The sequence below is a fragment of the Leptinotarsa decemlineata genome, unplaced genomic scaffold, assembly GCF_025532065.1.
Source record: "Leptinotarsa decemlineata unplaced genomic scaffold, Ldec_3_MD MMD2_tig00000882_RagTag_RagTag, whole genome shotgun sequence".
Lineage (NCBI taxonomy): Eukaryota > Metazoa > Arthropoda > Insecta > Coleoptera > Chrysomelidae > Leptinotarsa > Leptinotarsa decemlineata.
In genome coordinates this window covers 21,772,224-21,789,841 of record NW_027412556.1, presented here as the reverse complement: position 1 = coordinate 21,789,841, position 17,618 = coordinate 21,772,224, and the positions used below count along the sequence as shown (strand labels likewise).

General features: G+C 40.0%; 1 protein-coding gene across 1 annotated transcript in view; it reads right to left on the bottom strand.

Moving 5' to 3' along the window:
* The window catches only part of Osi15 (DUF1676 domain-containing protein Osi15), a 50,667-nt gene extending 37,233 nt beyond the window's left edge, over positions 1 to 13,434 (bottom strand). Inside the window, exons 1-2 of the mRNA XM_074175215.1 lie at positions 13,362 to 13,434; positions 13,101 to 13,300 (exon numbers count right to left, since the gene is read on the bottom strand). Coding sequence (XP_074031316.1) covers positions 13,101 to 13,137 — 37 coding nt within the window. The 5' untranslated portion in view covers positions 13,138 to 13,300; positions 13,362 to 13,434. The remainder of the gene's footprint in view (positions 1 to 13,100; positions 13,301 to 13,361) is intronic.
* Positions 13,435 to 17,618: the final 4,184 nt, after the last annotated feature.

Below are 17,618 nucleotides of genomic sequence, written 5' to 3'. Positions count from 1 at the left end.
GACTGTTGATTTTTCTGGTCTTTCATATTTTAGGTGTGCTGAGTGTTCCTTATATCTTATTTCAATAGATCTTCACTAGTTCGGACTTCCATTGTCTACTATATAAAATGATTTGAAATCCCTGAAACAACTAAAAAAGAAGAATTGAAAATGAATAGTTGAAAATAACAATTATATTAACCAAAATAAACCTGAAATGAAATAATAGTGAAATAAAATACAAGTGAAAATAGAACAATTGAATAAATAAAAATAAAGAAATGAAAAAAGAAAATAAAAATAAAAAGTGGAGAGATTCCATTAATCCTATATTTGTTATATCAAGAAAAATACCTTATTATTTCCGAACAAGTCCAATTTTTACTGAGTGAAGCAGATTAGGCAGATTCGAAACTAATTCTGTGACAAGAGAAACATTTCCATTCTGATGTACACACATTATATTCATGTACCATATTGAAGCTAACTAGTACGAATCCCGAAAAACATGATCATTACAGTATCATTCTTTTGAGGCGTAACCGTGAGAAATCGATTATTATATGAAATGCGTTTAGACAAATGAGAACAAATTGTGTGAAACATTTAACCTCTATTGGTGTTTGTGGTCCGGAAATCTACGGATCAGTCAGAAATTACTATGGATGACAGGTAATAATATCACTCTGAATTCATCGAACAGAAACATAGATTGGAACATTACAATCGCGTTCAAAAAGCATTGCAGTGCTAAAAAATTTTAACTACAAGGTCGCGCCATATTTAAGAAAAAGTTTTTGTTCTTAAACTCATACATAAATGAACATTATGTCGCACCTGTAAAGTTGTGACATTGAAGCCATAATAAAATAGTTACAAAAGTGAAATTTCCAATGTTTATGTACGGAAGCGCAGAAGGGCCACATATTTTTATTATTGGTTTCTGTAAATTACGACTTTGAATCTTGAAATTTCAAATTTTAACCCTAAATTTCGACTTTAATCTCGTTATTTTAAAATTACGAGTTCAAACTCGAATTTCAACTTCAATCTCGAAATTTCGACTTCAAAGTGAAAATTTCGAGTTTGAAGTCGAAAACTGTCATCGAAACTGTCGGGTAAGAACAAAGTTGCTGCAACAAATATGCTTACCGTTTCAATCTTACTCTACTCGTTTGGAGTAGTGAAGTGGACTCGGGAGGAGCTGTATCGACTCGACGTAAAGACCCGAAAAATGACGCATCTCTATAGGAGTTTGCATCCCAAATCGTCCGTTTCACGGTTGTACTTCCCCCGACAACAGGGAGGCCGTGGACTTTTGAATTTGGAGTGTCTATATGACAGAATGGTACTGGATACAGCCTGTGAAATCGTCAGGAGTTCGGATCCCCTTCTCTGCATGGTCCGTGACCATGAGAGAGCAGGAATTGGAGCATTTCTCCTTAGGGCAGCTGCTCGAGCAGCTGCTCGAGCTCGAAATTTCGACTTCTCGACTTCTCGTATATTCACAACTCAATTTGAAACAAACTGTCCCGCCCTTCTGCTTGTCTAAACGCGAAAAATTCAAAAACGAACATACGGTTTTACCAATGAATTCAGAAAGAAGGTTAATGCCTTTAATTCATTGATGTTTTTTCTAAATTAACTGAAATATCACGATGATGTTCATGAGGAGTTGGAGCAGAGGTGCTTCCCATGCGGAGGCGGGGAGCGTTTGGGGGTTCCAGCATTTTCTCTAGTTGCGTCTGAATCGAAAGTGGAAATCATAGAGGAATTATAGAAAATTGACGGGGTTTTTTGAAGCACTGACTTCAGTTTCTGTAAGTGCAAAAATATGGGGGCTATTTGTTTGCAGATACTGGTGCACTGAGTTTATATTTTAGTCGAGTCCTCTGATGTTGCAGAAATTGATTTCGAATTTGCTAGTGGGCCTCTTAGCAACGGCAGTTATCATGCTATTTCTTTGTATACTGGTGTTAGAAGGACCCTGCCTACTGCCAGAAATGTTGGTTTTTGAATAACTTCTGCAGGATGATGGCTCCGAATCAGCCTCTACCCGATTGGCCAGCTGCTTTACCTCCGGAGTATTTTGACTCTAGGAGCGCCATCATGCAATTTTGGATCATATTCCCACCCTTATTTTTTCATTAGTTTGACCTATAAAGACGTTCATGTTTGGAATTGAGTTGATTTTTCAAACATTTTATTTTTGTTTCGTAGCTGTTTGTTACGCTGTTGATCGGAGGTGGAAGACATCTGAGGTTTTCAAATGGATATATTTCGATGAATATATCGAAAGATATATCAATCGAGATGGTTTCTGTTGATATTTCTATACAGATAAATGAAGTTGAAACAATGCTTTCGCGCTTATGTGATGATACCGAATCACGTACAAGCAATCACTTGCTTCTGTGAGTACCTATGTTTATTTCATGGTATTTATGTAATGCTCAATTGTTTTTTTTATTCTTTTGTTGTTGAATAAACAATATTATAAGTGATCATTGGGTCCGTGAAGCATGTGTCCTGTGCACATCATTATTATTATTTTTTCACCGTAGTGTACGCTGGTCAGGCCCTATTCCCCGAAGCCCCGAATGACAGCCTTCTTCATCTGTGTGGCTGAGATTTCTGCCTTAGTGCGGCAAGTCGGTATGATTTTAAAATTCGATAGTAGAGAGGACATCATTCCACCAAGGACTCCAATAATTAATCAGAACAACCATCTTGACAGAGTGATCTGGATAGAGTCTGCGGAGTTCGAAGAGAAAATCTCGATATTTTATCCGTTTCTCCTCCTCTTTTCTGACGGTATTCGTCTCGCCAGGAGCTGAAAACTCCACGACAAATATCGTTTTGGTCTGGTGGTCGAAAAGGACTACATCAGGCTTATTAGCTTTTATGAGCCTGAGGGTGGGAAACGAATAGTTCCAATAAATTTGGCACTTCCCGTTCCCCACAACGGATTCAATATCCCCCGGAGCGTAGGACAACACCGGTGTCTCGTCAATACCGTAAGAGTGCCGTAGATGGTAATATAGCTCTCTTAGGTCCGCGTTATGTCGATGGATATAGGCCGAGACCGCATATGCTGAACATGCAGATAGCAAGTGCATTAGGGTCTCGGACGCCTCGCGGCAGGCCTTGCACCTTGTGTCAAGTACCTCTATACTCATCACGCGACTGCGATAGACTAAGTTGTTGAAGACACCATCCTGGCAAGCCATGATGAACCCCTCAGTTTCCGACTTCAGCCCACTCAACCTGAGAAAAGCGAACGTCAGGAACTCCGATAAGCCAAGGTCTCCGATGTTATTGAAGAAGACCCCATGCATTGGCTTATCCTTGTCTTTCCGCAGAAGTAAGGCTTTAATCTGAGCTTTTTGCGGAACGGGTTCCAACTCGGTGACAGAGTTGTAGTCACCTCGTTCAGAGTCGAAAACTATACATAGTCCATCAGCTGCTCGAGCAGCTGCCCTAAGGAGAAATGCTCCAATTCCTGCTCTCTCATGGTCACCGACCATGCAGAGAAGGGTATCCAAACTCCTGACGACTTCACGGGCTGTATCCAGTACCATTCTGTCATGTAGACACTCCAAATTCAAAAGTCCACGGCCTCCCTGTTGTCGGGGGAAGTACAACCGTGAAACGGACGATTTGGGATGCAAACTCCTATAGAGATGCATCATTTTTCGGGTCTTTGCGTCGAGTTGATACAGCTCCTCCCGAGTCCACTTCACTACTCCAAACGAGTAGAGTAAGATTGAAACGGCTAGCATATTTGTTGCAGCAACTTTGTTCTTTCCCGACAGTTTCGATGACCAGATCTGTCGAGTTTGTGCTGATACTTGCCGCGAAGAGAGTATTCCACTGCAGTTACCTCTTGTGAGTGGCGTTGTTCCACCTCGAGGTAAGTATACGTCTCTCCGGCATCCAGATGGTGTAGGATGCTTCCATCTACGAGCTGCACATCCTCTCCGTAGTCCCCGCATCATCGTACTCTTTTGAGATGAACCATTGCACATTTGTCTGTTTCTAATTTCATACCGATAGCATGCGTCTACTCCTCCACCACCCTCAAGGACTGATGGGTGACCTTGTGCCTCCGATTTCTGGGGGGAAGCCACATTTATACCCTTGAGTATTTCTGAGCGCAACGGATAATGGCAATAGTGAGATGCAGAATAGAAGGGGACTGAAGAAATCTCCCTGAAATACACCCCTTCTGAAAGTGACCCACCATGTTTGGACTCTTGCTTGACCAGATGTTATGGTGAAGCGAGTTCGCCAAAGTGGTGTCAGTTGTTCAATGCATCTCACTATGTTGTCGGGTACCGCAAGGCATCTGAGCAAATGCAAGATGAGCTCATGCGAAATTATATCAAATGCCTTACGGTAATCGATCCAGGCCATAGAGTGGTTACGCTTATATTGTACTGAATCCTGTGTTACACATCTATTGAAAAGCAGGTTCTCTTAACATCCAGCGACTCCTCTCTTCGACCCTCTCTGCTCATATATCCATTCGAACACTCGGTCAACTGCGGTGAGTATTCGTGTATATAAGATGCTTGTAAATAACTTGTAACACGAATTCAAGCATGTTATCGGTCTGTAATTTTTGGGAATCGACAAATCTCCGCTTTCAGGGATGAGAACGGTCCGCCCCTCCACAAACCAATCCGGAATCAGCTTCTCTCCATCCAGCCATGCGTTGAAAACTCTGGCCAGATGGCGGTGGGTACTTGGTAGTTTTTTCCACCAATAAGTGATCAGCCCATCTGGGCCTGGAGCAGCAAAGTTCTTGGAACCAACAAGGGCCCTTCGAACGTCATCCGGGGTTACCGGGTTGCGCAGTTCATTGAGCTCAGGCTGTCGAAGCCTCTGTTGAAAGCTTCGAACTGCGCTAGGGCTGGAGTGTCTAAGTTTAGTGGCTGCGGGTGTTCATAGATATCCTTCCAGAAGGATTCCACCTGATCAGCGGTCGGTGGATTATCCATAATACGTGGAGGCTCTTGGAATAAGCGAGAAGGTTTCTCGCGGAACCTAAGGTTTTCCGCGATACTTCTCGCTCGCCTCACCAGTGACTTCTTAGTAGCCACTAGCATTCGTATTCTATCAAGGCAGTGCAGTTTGGTGGTCAGCAGCACGCCTTGGCTTAAAGTGTGATGGATACGTCGTAGATTGGCGGCTATTCGCCGCACTGCGGGCGTGAAAGGCCTATTGGCTGCCCTGTAACGTGATCTTAGCCTCCATCTTGTGTACACGCCGTTCAATCTTCCAAATCGTAAAACCGGGATTTCGTCCTTCCGATTCGGAAAGCAATTGGACGACGTTTTACACGGCGGTGTTGATTTGCCAGATATCAGCCTCTTCTGTTAGAACACTGTGAACCTCCATATCCAAACGAGCCAGTTCTTGTGGCTTCAGAGGCTTAATCTTGTGGCTTCAGATGCTTAATCCTTTGGAGCGCCCTGCATGTTCTGATTGTCGTCTCCATTGGTGGTATGATGCGAGTCTCCTCTCCAGCCGTGCCAACGGTTGGTAGAACTGTCACTTCTACCACTTCGTTAGCAGGCTGGGAAGGACCTAAATAGTCCTGCCGCCGAAGATAAGATACAAAATCCCTAAGGTTTTAGGCGGAAAAGGCGGCATGCTCCGGATGTGTTTCACACCACAGAGCATGCAATCTCGCCATGAACCCTCTTCGCGCGGGCTCACTACTCTCGTGGCAATGCATCTCTCAGCTCATGCGTCCACTCAAAGCGTCCGTTTTCATTGCCAAGGTTGACATCAGTAGGCAAATCATCGTTATGGGCCCCACCACCTTGCCTCTGACCCCTCCGAGCGGGTCGATTGTGGGGGCCCCTTTCTTGATTACTGGGAACCAAGTGTTGGGTCCACCGGGTGGTTAGCCCTGTGGACCCACGGCCGGCACCGGAGGGGGAATAGAGTTCTCCTTCCCGGGTGCGCCTGGGCTGCCGGTCCGGTTTTGCACTAGTTGTTCGGGTAAGTGGTGTCGCAACTCACCAAAGGCTATGGGTGTTAGTGGACATCCCTACTTATTATTATTATTATTTATTTTTTTTCCACCGTAGTGTGCTCTGGTCAGGCCCTATCCCCCGAAGCCCCGATACATTCGGGGGGGCGCGCCAGCATTATCAAACAATGATCACTCCCCACACCGTGGGGTAGCTGATTATTGGTTATTATTATTATAATTAATATTATTATCATCATTATATCAAGTTACTAAACACAAGATGTGGATAATAACAATTTTAAACCAACAAATACCTAAAAAAGTTTCTTACAAATGAAACCTCACAGTATAAGGACAATATTCGAAACACAAATCAGCAAGAAAGTTTTCAATAGTCAATAGTTTCATGAAACACTTTTCATGAAAGTATTGGCAGCAATTCTAAGTATTCGAGAAATGTAAGTATAAAACAAAATCTGTGAAAACCTATTTTTTCGTTAAACAGCTGTCGCCCCCTTCGAACGACAATTCTCAAAAGTCGAAACTTGTGCGATCTAAAGACTAACGAGGTCTTACTTTTTAACATGACAATCCTAACACGAGTTAGACGATAGGAAGAGAAAATCGATAGTCCGACCTTGCGGTTCGAACCACCGGTTCACACAGCAGTTGATTGAGTGAACGAAGCAAATAACTCACGTCAACCCACCAGGCTACCGTCCCACCAATGATATTGTCTTCGTAATATGGTGCTGACAAGCTGAAACGACAGCAAGCTAGACTGAGGTAATCTTTTGGAATTCACAGAGCACTTACATAGGTAAAAGCATAAAATCAAAATACACTGTGAAGCAGTAGAATGCAGCTCACATGCATGCGTGTTGAGTTACCATTACTCAGCAGTGAAGAAAAATTTTGCTGCAGTCAGTTGGTACAAAAATAAAATCGCGACTCACCAGATATCAACTGAATATTGTTACTCAACGCAACGCATTCATGATGTCAGGAATCCCAACTGCGACTTAATTATGGCGGCTCGTGCTCTAATACCAAATTCGATATCATGTTATACTCTCGTACTAGTAACCTCCATATACTCGTACTTGTACTACTTCTTCAAAAATCAAAACATAGTGTGGCTATGGTTTTCAACATACTGAAAACCCGCTTCCTACAAGTGGCGGTCGATGGATATCTCTCGAATACTTTTACCATCAACGCTGCTGTTCCCCAGGAATCCATATCGCCTTCAACCCTCTTTTTATTGTATATCAACGACTCATTGGTAAAAAACAAGAATCCAATATATTGCTTTGCTGACGACTACACACTCGTGTCGTTATTCCATTTGAATTCCATGACATCGGCTGCGGACCCCCATCTTCACCGGTAACAGGAGGTTGCATGTCTTGATGAGGATCTAGAAGTGATTTCGAATTGAAGTGAAATCAATCGGGTTCAATTCAATGTCAAGAAAACCCAGACATCGGTTTTCTTCAAAAAATGAATGTCGCCGAACCAAATAAAATAAAGTCAGGACTGACCATTCCGCTTTCTGCTTTGTTGGGGGTTAAAATGGACGCCGATATGTCTTGGAACAATTATGTCGCTAAAATTTCAAAAGGTGCTTTTGAAAAGCTTGAAACCCTGTTTCGTGCCAGGAAACCGTATGCACATCATCAACTTTTGATGGTTTATGAAGCTCAGACCTTCTTTGAAGTATTGTTCATATGTTTAGAGCTCCGCCCCTAAGTATAAACTCAAGTTGCTGGGTTCTATCCAGAAAGAAGTTATCTGATTGAAGACACCAACATCAGTTGCAAGCTTGATAGACTGAAACATCGAAGAATAGTTGAAGATATGTCTCGTTCATAGATACTTTCAAGAGAAGTTCATAGATCAAGAAGTCTTTCATTTGGAGAACTGCGTTCATGTGGAATAAACTTTTTCGAATGAAATTAATCTCCAGCGATTCAAATCCAACGTGAGTCGCTACTTTCGCACAAAAACTGCTCTTAGAGCACATTAAGAATTTTCCTCTGTAGAACATGTGATTTGTCTTTGAAAAAATACTCTGGATTGCGACAATTTCTCCGAATTGTCCCCAAAATCAAGAAGAAGTAAACTTTTTTTCACCTGCACCCTCTCTTTCACCATTTCCTTTCGTTCTTTAAAATCATTTTTCAATAACTCCTCAGACAATAATTTTCTTCGTCTTCTGACTTCACATGATTCCTCTATGGAATTCAAATATTCGTAACGGTCAAGTTCGTTGTTCGATAATTCTCGTCATTTTCTGTTCGAACTACGAACAGAAAATGACACCAGTGATCACTAGATTTTGGATACTTTAGAAAATTCATCAACAAACAAACTTGAACTCCCCTTTAGTATAAACAAGTTAAAAACTCTCTCTGCCTCACACTGTTATTTAAAGGTAAAACTGAAACCTCTGGCCTAGAATAAATAAGTGAGCGTCTTCAAGAGATAAAGTAAACAGATTATTTCCTTTCCTGAAGATGGAAACTTGGTTGGTGAAAGTCTCATCGAGTATTGAATTCTGGTATTATTTAGGAACAGTGTCACCTCACAAACCACAAGAGGAGACTAAATCATCTGTCGGTAACAAATAAGACAGATGGGTATCCGCGGCTAAGCTAAACAGTGGAGACGGGAGTGGGTTAAACAACTTAGCAAATTTCAAATAGATCTTAATGGGCGCCAGGTAAATTTAATCCTCCAGATACCCTAAGTAACTCACAATATCAATAACTTACCAATTAATATTGGAAATAAAAGATAAAGATCCCCAATATGATTTATTCAGTAATCCTAACTTACATGGATTAACCAACAACGCTTCTAAGACAACAATGCAATATTCACACTACTACGCGATGTTCAAATATCAATACAAGAGCGCGGTGTATATAACCACGAATTCAATCAGCCATAAATTACGGTAGTAACGACGCTCAAAAAAAACTACAATACGTCGAATAAAACTACCACGAAAATTGAGTAGGGGAAATCGTAAATACTAGTATCGGATGGTAAGACAAACTCGTTTGCGTCGCGTGAGCTCAGGCGTAGGCGCATCGGTGTCAATCAGTAATCGTGAAAGGAAGAATATACCTCAATTTCCGTTTCACAGATATCTATATCAATCAGGTATCAATAAACAAAGTCTTGATCAATAAACGATAAACAAACACTATATCAACAGGTATCAATAAACATAAGGGCAAACAATCATTTAAATAACTCAGTATAGCACAAATATTCAAATAAATCAATTATAACTTGCGTGCTCCTTTTGGGCCACCCGGTATATGGTGTTAGGCTACCCCGTAGTTCGACGGAGATGGATCACCCTGTAGCACCGGTGGATCACCCTGTAGTACGGCGGAGATGGATCACCCTGTAGCACCACCAAGATAGATCACCCTGTAGGGCACGACAAGCTGGACCAGTAATGGATCACCAAATAAGATCCAGAAAGATAAAGAAACTTAAGAAGAAGAAAAAAAAGAAAGGAGAAGAAAAAAAAAACCCTACGGAAGAAAATTCTCAATCAGAATCAGATAAAAACAAGGTGAGATTCAACCCCCATTCAATAGGGACTATTTGACTAATCAATACCCCTGGTATATTGGGTGCCCTGTATAACCATATAACCCGTAAAAAAAATCAAGAAAATTGAATGAGTGTTGAAACCTCTCTTCAATACTAATATTCATTTGAGATATAACGATGGAATCAGAAATGACTAAAATCATCAAAAACACATTTAATGGTAAAATTCTTACCCTGGCCAAGGGGTTTTCTATACGTTTCTTCGTGTGCGGTGTTCTGCACGGAAGTCCTACTGGGACTTGATGAGTGACTGAGGGCCTTCTGTTTCTTATGAATCTAGAGACGAGAAACGAAGGTTGTAGAATTGAAGAGGTGATATCATAGCTAAGACCACATGAGAGATGCGACAGTGATTCAGACATACCTAATTTCGGAAATCCTTCCACCTGGCACGAGTTCGGTAACCACCACAAATCCTCAAAAGAGCTTAAGTTTCAGACTGCAAATATCCACACCAAAATGACCAATCAGTCTTCCACTATACAATCCTGACTTGTAGAAATAATCCCCGTGAAGGATGGCACAAATACAACCAAATATATCCTACAATCAGTCTGATGGTACGCTTTGAACTCCGAACCAAGCTCATCGAAAGCCAACTTCCGAGTACTCCGAGACTGCCACATCTGACAGCTAACCAGTTGTTGCCACAGTGCGTCCAACCTACCCTACAAGCACCAAGGGGGCGCTGTGCACAACATCATAAATCTATCAATTCCTCCACAGCCACTTGAGACAATATCAACAAGTCCATGACCCATCAAAACTCCTTCTCAAAGCAATGCAACCCTTAAACAACCCTTGACAACTTGAGTAACCGATCAATTCCTCACCCGTGAACAACTGTAGAACTAGTTCGGTGTAAGTCGACGGAACGACACTACGAAAGTTCGGCAGATGTCAACCAACAGCTGTCTCTTAACCTTGTATATTATAATGTTTACAAAAGTATTCACTCCAACCTATTTTCAACTATTTACCAATCCTTATTTATGCGATGGAATAGAAACATATAAGGTAAGTCGTCACATCTTTCCCATTCAGTACGAATATTTGAACATTCATCTTATGCAGAATATTTACCGAAAATATCAAATAGTATTCAGAAACAAGAGCTAACTAGTATTGTTTTTCAGGCGATATGACTCTAATATGTAGTAATCCTTCTGGAAGTGATGAATAACAATCTATGCAAGAAATATTCTTGGGAAGGTATAGAGAATAAGGCAGACAACGGCTGAAAAATGATAGGCGAAGTAAACTGAGAAACAAACAATAACAACTATTTCAACCTAGCGAGGAATTTCGGATCTCCAACGTCGATTGGCAATAGGAGAATGCGTAAGTACTGGTCAAAGCAGTTAGTCAGGGAGCATACATTTATTCTTGTACATTTCAGGTATGGTTTTCTATGGAACGGAAGATTCCATAGAATGTTAAATGAATAATGTTAAATGAATAAAATCTACTTGTAACTTAATTACATTGTTAATATCCGTTGAATAAAGATCTTAAAAGGTAACGTAGTGTTTTGAAAGGTCACATAAGAGCAGTTTGATCTAGTGCTAAATTGAAACGTAACAACAGTCTTCTTTGTGTTACTTTTATTTCAGATAAGCAGGATCACAGAGCAGGCATATTTTGCATTGGAAACCTTACCAAAGTGAACATCAAGTAGATAGTAACAAGGTTAACTACAAGCGTTTGTACAAGCGAAGACATTATTTGAGTTGTGTCTCTTTTCTAGATAATAATTATTCACTTCAGACTAATAATATGACGCATATGACGCTATTTCCTCATTTCAGAAGACAAATTGTGGTATTATCTATAAGGAAATGACACATAGAACTGGTTTCAGTTCAAAACCCAAGCATCAGTTCCTTCAAACATTCACACAGAGGGCGCTCACCGATTCTAAGTTTAACATTGTCGCAAACGTTAGTAAATATCCTCGTTTGTACCTCACTTCACGCTAATCATTATGGGCGAATGAAAGAAGAATATTAGATTGTCTACCTTGCCGTAAAATGAAATAAACAATTAATATGGATATCAAATAACTGTCAGAATGTTGGATTTCTTCATTTCTAGATTGCCTCGCGAACAGTAGGTATACTATGAAAAGTGAAAAAATGAAATGTTGAAATTGACTTACTAAATATAAGCCATTTAGTTTTTCAAATTTGTCGATTGATGACTTGTTTATTTTGTAGAAATTCATATTTATTATACAATAAAAAAATAATTTTTTGTCAAAATTCTACCAAGTTTGTTATGAATATACACTGATAAGGTCAGATACCTATAATAGGCACCTGAAATAACAAATGTCACTGGATTAATCAATTCCAATACTGATTAAAACTATAATAACTATATCTTTCATAATAATCACGATTACCAACTGGTGTTTGGATCCTAAACTAGTTGTCAAAATTAAAAAATTCAAAAGGGGAGAGCTTAATAGTTTGTAGAATTTATTTATTTCCAGTGCTTCCAACAAATTCATCTTCTTTTCTTTATTGCACGTATGAATGATTTTCATGTTTTCTTTATTTACTGTGTGGTTCAGCTGTGTATGGTAGCTGACTTTTTGCGATAATACAGGCTCCCGGTCCAGCATAAGCTGCTGGACAGTCACCTCATTCTAATCTTTATATGCCCGATGTTTATTAGCAAATGACGTAATTATGTTTTAAAAAATAGTTCTTTTTCTTTTTAGAGAGCTTTCTCGAATAGCCCATGCTAGCATATTTCTTAGGTTCTTCATGATTTAGGTATAGTTCGTTCTTGATCAATTTTTGATTCTTATTGAAGATCATTTTTTCAGTTGAGTTGGCGGCGGATATATGGTTGTTATATGCTATCTGATTTATGATCTTAATTTGCCGATTATTTATGTTATTATGGACTGAAAGGATCCATAGGTATTGTACAGTCCGTGAAAGTGTTTTTCCTATAGATGTTAATTTTTTATTGGTTCTTGTAATAGCGAGATATCATCCACATATCTGAACCAGAATGAAATGTGTCAGGATATGTGTGTTTTACAAGTTGTCCATGAAAATACCTGCTAACAAGGGACTCAACGGTGACCTCATTGGGAACTGAAACCAGGCCACCAAACGTGGACTGCGATTCCGAAAATTGCATTTACCGGATACCCTGTGAGTGCGGAAAATCCAATATCGGTGAAACTAAGAGGCCATTGAATGTTCGCATTGCCGAGCACAAGAAACAGACAGAAAGGGGAAACCAGCAAATCAGGTGGTTTTTGACCACAACATGGCCAACTTCCGCCAAACGCTCATCTCCCAATAAACCAGTGAAGCGGAAAAAGTAAAGCAGAGATTAGTGAAAGTATTGGAAGGCCCATAAATAGTCATCTCTCCGAGTCATTACCCGAAGATGATTGTGGATACTATGTTACATGATGAATTTGTCTCACCGAATGAGTACTGCGAATGCATTAAAAATCATTAAATTTTGTACTAACCTTCGAAGCTTCCGAATACAACTATAATATCGTACATTCTCAGCCACTAACACTGAGTTCCTTTTCAGAAAATAACAACTGATTTACTCTATTTTCTGATTCTAATAAGACTGTACAAAGATTTATTCCGCATACAGTGTTCTTGATTTTCTTGTGGTAGTAATAGGGAAATAAGTGACCACGGGGACTCTTAATCATACCTAGAAAAAATAGACTCTGATATTATAGGAGTAACATTACACAGCTGATAGTTCTACCCACTTGTTGAAATTCGGTCGTATATTCGATGTTATGATTTGAAGTGATTAACCCTAGTCTTCAGGTGTCAAGCTCGACATTCTTCTTCTCATGATCGAATTGCTATTTGCCTTGAAAGGTGGGCAGTAACCGAAGGTCATTTTGCCAACCCTGACATCTAAAACTGGTATCGATAATGCGTGGTTTCGTCGATTATTCATTGGATTTCGGGATAGATAGAAGTTGTCGTGGTAGGTATCAGGCATCTTGCGAAATTCTGACATGTCCGTTAAATCGTGTAAGTTTATTGGTTGTGATCTAACAAGATGTTCGGAGTTACTCGAGTGTTGTCGTGAACGCGTAGTGTCATTGATGTGTTGTGGTCTGGCAACGTCTATGAAACTCAGCGAAGTTTCTCAGACCCAAACACCAAAGAATAACCTATGGATTCCTGTTCCAAAGTATTGAGAGAAGCCAAGTATAGTATATAGATTGTGGAGTGAGCGCTTATCGCTGTTCTGGTATTTTCTACATTACATAGGATATTTTCTATAGTTCCGCCTTTCAGGCATTTATAATGAATTTATTTACACACTGCTTTTTCTGTGGATTCCTGTTCCAAAGTATTGATTTACGCCAAGTATAGTATATAGATTGTGGTGAGAGCGCTTATCGCTGTTCTGGTATTTTCTACATTAGTTGAATATTTTCTATGTTTCAAGCCCTTTAGGTTCTTATATTTAGTTTATATACATAGTGCAATTTTTTCACCGTTTGGACATAAAGACACCTCTTGTGAACTGCGGTGATCACCTTGGTAGGGTGAAGCGCATTGGTATAACAAGGTATTATTTGAAATATTTGTACGCAGATACAGTATTGTACTTTTCTTTATAAATCTGACATTGTGGTCTCCGAATAGGAAGGAATACACTTTCCTTTTTTTTATTAGGGTTCATTAAAACATATGTCGAGGAAGTAACCAACACTCTTTCATTTCGTAACCAACCTTACTCACGCCACCGCCCACTGATGCTAGCCGAGTGCCTTGTTTAAAAAAAAATGAGGCACTATAAATATTTTTTTTGTTACCTCCACCTTGGATCAATTTTACCAACTTCCCTCCTCAAGGGATCAGATCTCAACGCAGCAAAATGGCGCCCCACTGAACTTATCTAACTTCAGTTGGTTACGATGTGTATGGTTGGATTTACTGAATGATTTGGTGGAAATAAGTTTTCTTTGCAAAAATTGTTTTTTTTTATCCTCGACATTTAAAATTGATAAATCTTGCATATTTTCAATGAAAATTACCTATTTGTTTTGATATTTAGAAGTCTCCTTACTGTCAGCAATGCTTTACTATACAAGGTGATTTTAATTAACTGCTCAATTGCCACAATACTTTCTATTTCGTTCTTCGCTTGACTCTGTTAATAGTTTATTAAAATACGTATTATTTTCTGGTTCCGTGTGCTACTCAGCCTTACTGTGAGCTCCGTTTGTACAGGGTGAATCACACAAAATTGGTAAATGATTTTGATGGATACTTATTATATTATTAACCCTAAAATAAAACAATCAATTGTTATCCTGAGTCTAGCGGCAGCAAAGTTCTTACATTTTCGGTTGTCTCTCGTGCCAGTGCAGTTTGTTTTTTTTACTTTCGTTTCGCTAGAACAATATGACGTTTGATAGGTTTTCAATTGGATACTAGTTTGCAAAAAAAAACATTTGTATCATACACTGACTCTTGATACCTTGCTCCTTTTGGAAATTTTACAGGGTGACATCCCACACCCTAGGACTTTTGTTTTTCTTCTTATACAAAGTCATTCTAGATATAAAGTGCCACTTTTGATTTATTTCATTGGTGAGTTGGGTTGTATCGAAAGTTTATTTTATTTATAACTTACAGGGCGTTCACAAATGAAGACGACCCCCTAGTGACAATTCAGTTGGTTATATTTTGATTGTCTTCTGTACAAGGTGAGACGCACTAAATATTCGTGGAAGTTTTCTTTGGTAAAAAGAAAAAAATAGTTGTGTATACAGTTGCCGTATCTTGTTCCTTTGTTTGCAGAGTGGCTCGATTTTTTTTTGAGGAAAGGGAGGAGTTTCTCGTCGGAAATTTCAAGGACTTGAAAAAAAAAATCGATAATTTTTCTTGTTTGATTTGGATTTTTTTTATTTGTGTTGGGAATACAGGGGGATTCATTAGAGTGACTAGTGCTCCATTTTTCGATTAATTTTTTTTTGATATTCTATATACAGAGTGAATATCTTTTTTATTATTCCCACTATTCCTTATATTGTGTTAAAATGGACGTTAACCGGTTGCTTGGAGACGAACTGACTTACGAATTATTGATTCGTGGTGCAGGTTTGGGAAACGGTACTGTTCAAGAAAAGCGTTCGTCATTGAGACAGGCTTTACTTCGTGAGCATCAAGGTTATGTTAGCCGCGATACTATGAGTTGTGATCCAAACAATGAAATCACAGTTTGTAGTCACAAACTAGAGGAATTAGTCGGCTACATCCAGGATATCAATATTGAAACTTTAGAAAATGATTATAGGCGTATTGGTACACGACTTACTCACGTGCATAGTCGCTTAATGAGAATTAAGCCTCCTAATACGGACATTGAAACAGAAAAATATCGGTTACTATCAATTGTAGAGGACACCCAATAGGCGTTGGAGGAGGTTTATGCGAAGTATAGAAATACAGGAGAAACAGAAATACATCGGGAGACTCAGTCAATACTTGATGAGCCTAATATTCTGCTACCTGACGTATCTTCGTCACGTACTGGTGTTGAACAGGTCCCAACTACCAATGCTGAACCACCGGCTGCTGATAACCAGTGGGAGGAATTCTGCCAAATACTAGGCTCGAGTTCAAACCCCGGCAATAGCGGGCCAAATCCTAAGCAGGTTACCTTTGTTCCTGCGGAATTAGTAGGGAAGGTGAAGAATATGTCTCTTAGGCACGTCATCCCTCCACACTTACCTCCTCAGATGACAAACAGTACTAGAAATGATGAGGTATTCAACACGCAGTGTGCGATCTTCAACACGATGCCTCAGAATTCAACTGTATTGAATCCCAGACACGAGTTCGACCCATCGGGAAATGGCCATAGGTTTAACCACCGGGTAGATATGAGGTCACCTGATGCTAACTATCTTCCTTGTGGAGATCAGTGTGGTCCTTCTTCAACAAGGTTTGTTGATATGAGCCGTTGGAGATTGAGATTTAATGGTACTTCCAGTGTTACGGACTTCATCGAACAGTTAGAAGAAATGAGAATATCTCGAAATGTCTCGAAGATGTTTGACTCACTAGCAGAATTGTTAGAGGGTGATGCTTCAGTGTGGTTTCGATTTGCGACTACGATGTCTTTCTAAACTCGGTTCGAGTAAGCTTTTTGCCAAAGAACTATGAAGAACGAATATGGGAAACACTCAAACGTAGGATCTACGTCGCATATATGGAGAACCTTTTTGCTAAATTGTCTAGTGAACCTAGGGAAGAATCATGTGTTAACTCCATTCGTGGAAAAATGCTACCCCACATTCAAATGGCTTTTGCTGGAAAATGCATTACAACGTTGAGTTCATTGATCATGGTCGGTCGAGATATTGAGGAAGCGACTTTGAGTGCTCAAGAATATAAAGCCCCAGCAATATTACCTCGACACTCCGTAGAGCCTGGCCTCGAGTACCAACGTGTAAGTCAGCCGCGAGTTTCAATGATTGGTGCCTCTACTGACCTACCGGATCACCGAATTGGAATCTCCGTTCTTACCGCCGTCAATTTGAGGCCGGTGAGGGGGTCTTCAGGACCAGCTTGTTGCTGGAACTGCGATCAATCTGGTCATTTGCGGTCGAATTGTACCCAATCACGGCGAGTACATTGCTTTCGATGTGGAGCCCAAATGGTGACACTTAGGAATCGTGTAACTTGTTCGGGAAACGGTCAGAGGAGCCACTAGCTGGTCGTCCAGTGTGCTCTGAGCGCTTGCCTTCAGCGACCAACATTTCTAATAATATACATCCCGTTCTTGACTATATAATGCCACATTGTGAGGGAGACAATAGACCTTATTTGGAAATTGACGTTCTGGGTCTGAAATTTAAAACGTTGTTGGATAGTGGCTGCAATAGAACAGTCATTAGAGGACCTGGTTGGACAGTGTTACAGAATCTAGGAATCAAACTCAGTACTTCTCAGGTAAAATCGTGCAAAGTAGCGAACGACGAGCATTGCAGGGT